This window comes from Nerophis lumbriciformis, linkage group LG28, assembly GCF_033978685.3.
Source record: "Nerophis lumbriciformis linkage group LG28, RoL_Nlum_v2.1, whole genome shotgun sequence".
In the NCBI taxonomy this organism is placed as follows: Eukaryota; Metazoa; Chordata; class Actinopteri; order Syngnathiformes; family Syngnathidae; genus Nerophis; species Nerophis lumbriciformis.
Genome location: NC_084575.2, coordinates 6,526,977 through 6,537,887, shown reverse-complemented (window position 1 = coordinate 6,537,887; position 10,911 = coordinate 6,526,977). Strand labels below are relative to the sequence as shown.

General features: G+C 37.9%; 1 protein-coding gene across 2 annotated transcripts in view; it reads left to right on the top strand.

Annotated features, from left to right (window-relative positions):
* Nucleotides 1-10,911, top strand: part of LOC133570805 (uncharacterized) — a 107,610-nt gene that overhangs the window by 79,178 nt on the left and 17,521 nt on the right. The window contains exon 1 of one of the 2 annotated variants that reach the window (XM_061923522.2): nucleotides 740-1,142. The exons of the other annotated variant lie outside the window; for it this stretch is intronic. Coding sequence (XP_061779506.1) covers nucleotides 1,019-1,142 — 124 coding nt within the window. The 5' untranslated portion in view covers nucleotides 740-1,018. Of the gene's footprint in view, nucleotides 1-739; nucleotides 1,143-10,911 lie in introns of those variants that run through there. 2 annotated transcript variants of the gene reach the window in all.

Here is a 10,911-nt window from a genome sequence, read left to right as displayed (position 1 = left end):
TTGTATTTATTTACTCTAACCAACTATGAAATGATATAACATATATACAATGTGCTTCTGTCAGCAGCTACACTTTTCCTAACTAAGAGTTTCCCGCTTGTCTCCAACCCTTCCCCCATGCATTCCTGAGCTAAGATAAAAGGTGACACTCTCCTGTAAACAGACGGCCTTTGTCTTTTGAGACCTCCAATAAATACTAAAAAAAAAGGTATTCTCTGAGCATTTCTTATTAAATAGATTATTACATTGTAAAATAACAGACACTTTACTTTTGCTTGTCCTTATGTCCCTGCAAGATGATGTTATGTTTTGGACGCATGGCTGCAATGGTTGTGATCTCTCGGATGCAGAATTTTACACCAGTAAAACCAGCAAAGCAGTAATTATAGTCTGCACATTGTGTTGTTGTTGAATGATATTTATCTGATTTAAAGTCAAATACAGTTGATATACTTGTCTGTCTATCTGTGTTGGCCCTGCGATGAGGTGGCGACTTGTCCAGGGTGTACACCGCCTTCCGCCCGAATGCAGCTGAGGTAGGCTCCAGCACCCCCCGCGACCCGAAAGGGACACGCGGTAGATAAATGGATGGATGGATCATTTGTTGCCGTGCTTTTTTGTGTAGTCACCATGAAAACATACATTTAGAATGAATCGTTCATGACTTGCCCATCACTATGACTCATTGGCCCCGCCCCTAAGTGACGCATGCGTGGAGGATATGCGCTTTGCAGCAAAGTCTTCCTTTACTCCACACACGCTTCTAAGCCTCGCTACTAACTACACTTTATTCATCCTCCGTGTCAGGATAAACTCCACTCGTCTCAGTCAACTTTGGACATTATTAGGCCCGCTTAGCTTGCTACTTGTTTTAGCGCGCTAGTTAGCTTAGCGTGCTAGTTAGCTTAGCGCGCTAGTTAGCTTAGCTTGTTAGCTGCTAACAAAGAGACGCGGATTTGATCAACACATCGCTTAGTTAAGATCAAGTGTGAGTGTAAAGTGTTGTGATTGTGTGAAAATGTGTGAAAGAACGATAGCAGAGTACAAAGAAGAACTTTCTCGGACAAAAGAAGAGAACAAGAGACTACGTCAACTACTGGACGCTGTTTTCAAGAAACCTCAAGTTGTGTTACACAGAACAGGTTTGTTTACTTCTTACTCTCACATGTTACTAACTTTATATTTCATTATTAACATGAACATGACGTGTTAGATTAATTGTGATTAATAGGTGTAGTCAGACACATGATTGTTATTGTGTTATTAATGTGATTATCAGACAGCAGTCATTTCCATTAGATAATGTTCAAATATAGGTGATTTGGCACACTTATAATTAAAATAACAAAAATAATGTTGTTTTTCATCAGATATGTACTAGTATTGTATATGTGGATGGGGGCCCTGCTTTGGAAATAATGTGTAGCCCTTTCAGAGATCACATTTAGTTCCACTTCAAACATTCACATGTTGCACAATGAGATGAGATGGTATAACGTGAACAATTCTGGAAGGGGGGGGGGGGGGGCGCGATGTATTGGGTATAACAAAATGGTGTCTGCCATTGCGGTTTACAATGTCACTACGTCAGTAGTTGTCAAACTTTTTTCACCAAGTACCACCTCAGAAAATACTTGGATCTCCAAGTACCACCATCATGAACAGTATTAAAATACAGTAGCATAGTAGGCCTTAATTATTCATTAAAAACAAGGTAGACACGTTATTTAACAAGTATATTTAATATTTTTAGTTACTGTAACATTACACACAGTTTGAACAGTAACACTGTGTTTGCGTGTAGGAAAATAAAACACTGTACTTAAATAATACGCAGTGTGCACCAGATAGACTCTGGTGCGCACCAGTTAGTTTCTAGGATGCAGCTTCCTCAGTTGACCTCTGACCTGGTCCACAGAGATGACTAATGTCTGCGTAGAGGAGGTGGAGGAGGAGGAGGAGGGTGCAGCCATGGCTGGGGGGGAGGCGTGTTGAGGGGATGGCTGCGATGAGGAGTGGGAGGTGAGGAGGACACGTGCTGGGTGAAGAAGTTATTCAAGTCACTCTATTGTCCCCCCTACTGCTCTGGTCTTTGTCTTGTGGCCTGTGATGGTTTTCACACCTTCCCAGACCTCCCTCATGTTGTTCTGCTGCAGCTTCTTCCTGTAGCTGTCCTTAGCCTTCCTCTCCTCCCGTTGTGCTGCTCTCATTGCCTCCCTGTCTCCACTCCTGAAGCAGCTTTCTTCTTGTTGAGGACAGCTTTAAGCTCCTGTGTTACCCAGGGTTTGTTATCAGGGTAGCACCGAACAGTCTTAGCAGGGCAGGTCACGTCTACGCAGAAGTTGAGGTCATCCGTAAGACAGTGAGTCAGACCATCAATGTCCTCACCTTGTGGAAACTGTGTAGCAGAATGACATCACACTAAGACATTCAGTGACAGTTTTCCAGTGTTTATCAGTCATTTTTCTTTACTTATTTAGAATTTCTGTTTGATTGATTGAAACTTTTATTAGTAGATTGCACAGTACAGTACATATTCCGTACAATTGACCACTAAATGGTAGCACCCCAATAAGTTTTTCAACTTGTTTAAGTCGGGGTCCACTTAAATTGATTCATGATACAGATATATACTATCATCATAATACAGTCATCACACAAGTTAATCATCAGAGTATATACATTGAATTATTGACATAATTATCTGTATCTACATTTGATTATTTACATTTGATTATTTACAATCCGGGGATGTGGGATGTGGAAGGGAGGGTGTTAGTTTAGGGTTGACGTTGCCTGGAGGTGTTGTTTTAGTGCGGTTTTGAAGGAGGATAGAGATGCCCTTTCTTTTACACCTGTTGGGAGTGCATTCCACATTGATGTGGCATAGAAAGAGAATGAGTTAAGACCTTTGTTAGATGGGAATCTGGGTTTAACGTGGTTAGTGGAGCTCCTCCTGGTGTTGTGGTTATGGCGGTCATTTACGTTAAGGAAGTAGTTTGACATGTACTTCGGTATCAGGGAGGTGTAGCGGATTTTATAGACTAGGCTCAGTGCAAGTAGTTTTACTCTGTCCTCCAACCTGAGCCAGCCCACTTTGGAGAAGTGGGTAGGAGTGAGGTGTGATCTGGGGTGGAGGTCTAGAAGTAATCTGACTAGCTTGTTCTGGGATGTTTGGAGTCTAGATTTGAGGGTTTTGGAGGTGCTAGGGTACCAGGAGGTGCATGCGTAATCAAAAAAGGGTGGAATGAGAGTTCCCGCTAGATTCTATAGAGAAATCTCGTTGGTTGGTTGACCTTTCTCTAAAGAATCTCCTCTCTGGTCAACAAAAGCACCATGAAGATTGGTACAGTAAAAACCTTTTAAACAAAGTGTTTGCTCGTGAACATTTCTGAAATTTGTAGGTGTATTCTTGCTATTGTTTACATTTTCAGAATGTATAATATTGTTTTTTAGAGAAATGCTTCGACATTTTGTTATTATTGTTAATATTATCTGGAATACATTTTTGGCAGCAGCAAAGTGGCCATTTGGGTTGTTTTAGCTCTAAAAAGGGTATTTCAACAAGTAAACAGTACAGTAGGTACTTGATTTTGATATATGTAATGCTCATAATGTTACGATCCGCTGCCCGGATCATAGTTTGTTTATGTTTGAGTCACGTGTTTTCAGCACCTTGATTTTGTTTGTTTTCAGTTGCCATGTCAACCGATTACATTCACCTGTCTCTGGTTAGTGTTCGGGACGCGCACCTGTTGCCCGGGCACTAATCAGAGGGCTATTTAGTCTTTGCCCTGGCCTCACTCGGTCTGGCTTCCTAGTTTGTTCTTACACAACTGATGACGACGATTATTTCCTGTGCTTTAGCTGCTAGTTCTCACGCTAGGCTATTTTGGTTTGCTAGCTCCCACGCTAGCCCTTTTGTTTTTGCCTTTTTGTGCTACGTGCATGTCTTTTGTTATTCACCGTATGATTTATATTTTAAATAAATCATATTCCTACCTGCAAGCTGTGTCCGAAGCCGTCTGCATCCTTGGGAGAACCACACCCGCATCACGATGCGACCAGGTCGTTACACATAAGGCTATTCTAGTAAAATACGCGTGTGTAAATATGCGATGTGTAAATATCAAAATATTACGTGGAATCACTTTTTGTCAGGCAATGTTACATTTAATGACAATTTTACATAAATGAATACATCCACACATGTTGTACATATTTATTATGTGCAGGAAGAAATAACAGTTACAATTGTGTGTATCTTCCAAACAAGAAAGAGGTTTTATCACATCAACATGGGACTAACAATAATAACGATAAAGTCTTAAATAATGTCAAACACGTAGCGATACAATAACCAGGAAGATAAAGTGTTTGTCTCACACCTACTAATCCACTGTGGACACACCAAGACACAAATGCAGGTTCAGCGAATGAAATGCATTTTTGGCAGGCATTCACATTTTGCCACAACACCCCTAAACGGACATGAGAGAAAGTCCTAGTTGGAAATACAGCCCAATTAACTCCTGAACTGGCATTTTCACACACACCTCAAACCATGCGCACACATCCAATGCTATCTGGTGCTCACCAGAAACTATCTGGTGCACACCAGAAACTTATCTGGTGCACACCAGAAACATATCTAAACACATGTTGTCCCCATGTTCCTTTAGGGGCTCTGTTAAAAATAAGTAAGTGGCTTGTTTAAAAAACAAATCAACATTTAAACAATAAATGACATGATGGGAGTCAGTGGCGCCCCCTTACGTCATTCATTGCAATGACAGAAGAGTGAAAGTCATTGAAATTGTGGCCATAATACTCCCTGATTTTTTACATCTACCCCTTGTTCATGTTTATATTCTTGTTCCCTTTTACTCCTATGTAAGATAGTTTTTATACAGAACATTAATACAATATTCAAATCTCACAGAATGTGACGTTTCAAAAGCACCTTTGTAAAAACAATTGTAAGTCCAGGAAGTGACGTAGTCTTCCGGTACCTATGGAGTAGTGACATTGACCACCACCACCGGAATATGTTTTATTTATTTCATGACAGCACGTCCTCTAAACGTTAAAACATCATCGACACGATTGAACACAGCATCCAGCAGTGGAAACGTGGCTTTATTTACTATCAAGTTCCTATTTTTAATTGTTGAAATGAAATCAGCAGTTGTTTTGATAGCGGCTAAATTAGCATGTCGCGATATTTGTACATGGGATCACGTCTGCGCCGAGTGGATGCGCAGAGGGTTGAAACAGCGCTTGTGTCTTCTTCCTTACGTTTACTTGAACATCATATCCAGCACCATCTGCTGGTCACATTGTGTACCACAGTCACTTGAACTGCATGTCATGACACCTACTAACTCCTATGTCACTCAAAAGTGCACATTTTAACCAAGCATGCTTGCATATATATATATATATATATATATATATATATATATATATATATATATATATATATATATATATATATATATACAGTTAGGTCCATAAATATTTGGACATTGACACAATTTTCAGTATTGCAGCTCTGTACAACACCACAATGGATTTGAAATGAAACAATTAAAATGTGCTTTAAGTGCAGACTTTGAGCTTTAATTTGAGAGTATTTACATCCAAATCAGGTGAACGGTGTAGGAATTACAACACATTTTATATGTGCCTTCCACTTTTTAAGGGACCAAAAGTAATTGGATAATTGGCTACTCAGCTGTTCCGTGGCCACGTTTGTGTTATTCCCTTGTTTTTTTTCATTTATTTCATTTACAAAAAGCAGATAAAAGGCCTAGATGTCATTTCCAGTGTGGTATATTCATTTGTAATCTGGGGAGGTCATTTCTCAATATGAAGTCCAAAGAGCTGTCACTGTCAGTAAAGCAAGCCATCATTAGGCTGAAAAATCAAAACAAAGCCATCAGAGAGATAGCAAAAACATGAAGTGTGGCCAAATCAACTGTTTGGTACATTCTTAAAAAGAGAGAACACACTGCTGAGCTCAGCAACACCAAAATACATGGAAGACCAGGAAAACAAGTGTGGTGGATGACAGACAAATACCTTCCCTTGTCAAGAAAAAACCCTTCACAACAGTTGGCCAGATAAAGAAATCTCTCCAGGAGGTAGGTGTATCTGTGTCCAAGTCAACAATGAAGAGAAGACTTCACCAGAGGAAATACAGAGGTTTCTTCACAAGGTGTAAACCACTGGTGAGCCTCAAAAACAGGAAGGCCAGATTAGAGTTTGCCAAGAAACATGTAAAAGAGCCTGTGCAGTTCTGGAACAACATCTTTGGCTCAGATGAGACAAGGATCAACTTGTACCAAAATGATGGAAAGAGAGTAACGGTATGAGAAGGCAAGGAACTGCTCAAGATCCAAAGCATACCACCTCATCAGTGAAGCATGGTGGTAGTGTAGTGGCGTGGGCATGCATGGCTGTCAGTGGAACTGGATCTCTTATATTTATTGATGATGTGACAGCTGACAAAAGCAGCAGAATGAATTCTGAAGTGTTTGGGGCAATATTATCTGCTCATATTCAGCCAAATGCTTCAAATCTCATTGGACGGCACTTCACAATGCAGATGGACAATGACTCGAAGCATACTGCGAAAGCAACCAAAGAGTTTTTTAAGGCAAAGAAGTGGAATGTTCTGCAATGGTCAAGTCAATCACCTGACCTGAATCCGATTGAGCATGAATTTCACTTGCTGAAGACAAAACTGAAGGGAAAATGCCCAAAGAACAAGCAGGAAGTGAAGACAGCTGCAGCAGAGGCCTGGCAGAGCATCACCAGGGACCAAACCCTGCGTCTGGTGATGTCTGTGTGTTCCACACTTCAGGCTGTCATTGACTGCAAAGGATTTGCAACAAAGTATTAGAAAGTGACAATTTGATTTATGATTATGTTAGTTTATCCAATTACTTTTGGTCCCTTAAAAGGTGGAAGGCACATATAAAATGTGTTGTAATTCCTACACCGTTCACCTGATTTGGATGTGAATACCCTCAAATTAAAGCTCAAAGTCTGCACTTAAAGCACATCTTGATTGTTTCATTTCAAATCCATTATGGTGTTGTACAGAGATGGAATACTGAAAATTGTGTCAATGTCCAAATATTTATGGACCTAACTGTATATATATACCGTATTTTCCGCACTATAAGGCGCACCTAAAAACCACAAACTTTCTCAAAAGCTGACAGTGCGCCTTATAACCCGGTGCGCTTTATATATGGATAAATATTAAGATTCATTTTCATAAAGTTTAGGTCTCGCAACTACGGTAAACAGCCGCCATCTTTTTTCCCCGTAGAAGAAGCGCGCGGTGCATGCTGGGATATGTGACGTTTCATTTCCATTTGTGTGTTTATGTAAAGACCCCAAAATGGCTCCTATTAAGTGTGTTGTCTGTCTAATTATAAATAATGCAGACGAGGCGTGTTAACTGAGTTCTCAACGTTTACTCACAGCGTGCTCATAACCACATTCGAACTCCCAGCATACAACATCGCTTCTCAGGGCTACCGCGCATGCTCGTAACTATCGTTGCATGCTGGGTAGTGTAGTTGTTATATTTGCTAGCTCATAACAGCACATTGAGAGACACGCTTACGCGCTTAATTCAATACTCGCCGTCATTCCGGGTGGATTGACAAAAGACCTCCAGCCGCTAGATATTGGTGTCAACAGGGCATTCGAAGCTAGACTGCTAACTGCGTGGGAACAATGGATGACAGAAGGCGAACACACCTTCACTAAGACGAGGAGGCAGCGCCAGACGACGCCAACATCTGCCAGTGGATCGTAAATTTGCCCAACTTTTCACTTCGGACACCGAAGACGAAGGATTTACGAATGAAGAATAACTTCAGAAAGTGAGCGCTATGTTTATTTTGTGTGTTGTGACATTAACGTTCGAGCAACATTATGTTGCTATTGCTCTGCACTATTTTGAATTTTACTATGTTTGTGATTGCACATTTGCGTACATTTTGGGAGTGAACAGAGTTGTTAGAACGCTGGTTTTTAATATATTATTAAAGTTTGACTGACCTATCTGACTGTTTTTTTGACATTCCCTTTAGCGCAGCGTAGGCGCGGCTTATAGTCCGGGGCGGCTTATTGGTGGACAAAGTTATGAAATATGTAATTCATTGAAGGTGCGGCTAATAATCCGGTGCGCCTTATAGTGCGGAAAATACGGTATATATATATATATATATATATATATATATATATATATATATATATATATATATATATATATATACATATGAATATATATATATATATATATATATATATATATATATATATGAATATATACATATATGAATATATATATATATATATATATATATATATATATATATATATATATATATATATATATATATATATATATATATATATATATATATATACATATATATGGAAAAAAAAATACATATATATATATATATATACACAGTATATTAGGGCTGCAACAACTAATCGATTAAATCAATTAAAATAGATTATAAAAATAGTTGGCGATTAATTGATTAATTTAGTGATTCGTTGGAGCTATGCACATGCGCAGAGGCTACTTTTTAATTTTTTTAATATTTTATAAACTGCAACATTTACAAACAGCTGAGCAACAATAATCAAAATTAGTATGGTGCCAGTATGCTGTTTTTTTCTCAATAAAATACTGGAAAGGATAAAAATGTAGTTTGTCTCTTTTATCCGATTATTGATCGATTAATCGAAGTAATAATCGACAGATTAATCGATTATCAAATTAGTTGTTAGTTGCAGCCCTAATATATATATATATATATATATATATATATATATATATATAATTAGTTGTTAGTTGCAGCCCTAATATATATATATATATATATATATATATATATATATATATATATATATATATATATATAGTTGTCTACCAATCTAAGGTAATACGCAAGGACATTAACACATCCGACACATATGTAGGATTAACCGAGGGAGAATTCAAAACCAGATCGAACAATCACAAGGCTTCTTTCAGGAACCAAAACCTGCGGAATACCACAGAACTCAGCAAACACATTTGGGACCTCAAAGACAATAATGTTGAATATTCAATAACATGGCAAATTCTTGCATCCAGCACACCTTACAATAGTGGTAATAAAAGATGCAACCTATGCTTGAAAGAGAAACTGTTTATTATTTACCGTCCAGACCTGTCATCCCTCAACAAGCGCAGCGAAATTGTAACAGCATGCCGCCACAGACGGAAACACCTCCTAGGTAACACATGAGCCAATCACCACGCCCCTACGCCAGCCTGTACCCACCCACTCTGTGCCCTATATAAACCATGGTATGTGAATGCTCCCATTAAAATCTCCTGATGAGTGAGGGAACCCCCCCTCATGAAACAGGCCTGTAGAGATGAAATAGTCTTGTGGTTTTTTTTCCCACACATACATATATATATATATATATATATATATATATATATATATATATATATATATATATATATATATATATATATATATATATATATATATATATATTAGGGCTGCAACTAACAACTAATGTGATAATCGATTAATCTGTCGATTATTACTTCGATTAATCAATCAATAATCGGATAAAAGAGACAAACTACATTTTTATCCTTTCCAGTATTTTATTGAGAAAAAAACAGCATACTGGCACCATACTTATTTTGATTATTGTTTCTCAGCTGTTTGTAAATGTTGCAGTTTATAAAATATTAAAAAAAATTAAAAAGTAGCCTCTGCGCATGTGCATAGCATAGATCCAACGAATCGATCACTAAATTAATCGCCAACTATTTTTATAATCTATTTTAATTGATTTAATCGATTAGTTGTTGCAGCCCTAATATACTGTATATATATATATATATATATATATATATATATATATATATATATATATATATATATATATATATATATATATATATATATATATATATATACAGTATGTGTGTGTATATATATAATGTGTGTGTATGTATATATATATATATATATATATATATATATATATATATATATATATATATATATATATATATATATATATAATGTGTGTGTACATGTATATATGTGTGTACATGTATATATATATGTACTGTATGTTAGGGCTGGGCGATATGGCCTTTTTTAATATCTCGATATTTTTAGGCCATATCGGGATACACGATATATATGTGGATATGTTTAGGCCATGTCACGATACACCATATATATGTGGATATGTTTAGTCCATGTCACGATACACCATATATATGTGGATATGTTTAGGCCATGTCACGATACACCATATGTATGTGGATATGTTTAGGCCATGTCACGATACACCATATATATGTGGATATGTTTAGTCCATGTCACCATACACCATATATACCGTATTTTCCGCACTATAAGCCGCACCTAAAAACCACAAATTTTCACAAAAGCTGACAGTGCGGCTTATAACCCGGTGCGCCTTATGCATGGATTAATATAAATATTTATTTTCATAAAGTTTCGGTCTCGCAACTACGGTAAACAGCCGCCATCTTTTTTCCCCGTAGAAGAGGAAGCGCTTCTTCTTCTATGGTAAGCGACTGCCAAGGTATGCACCCGCCCCCGTAGAAGAGGAAGCGCTTCTTCTTCTACGGTAAGCAACCACCCGCCCCCGTAGAAGAAGAAGCGCGCGGGTATTACGTTTCATTTCCTTTGTGTGTTTACATCTGTAAAGACCACAAAATGGCTCCTACTAAGCGACACGCGTATAACGCAACAGCGCTAGCAAGCGAACTTCACCTGGATGATTTTAAAGGTGGTGCTTCTTGGTGTTTCCGGTTCATGAAAAGAC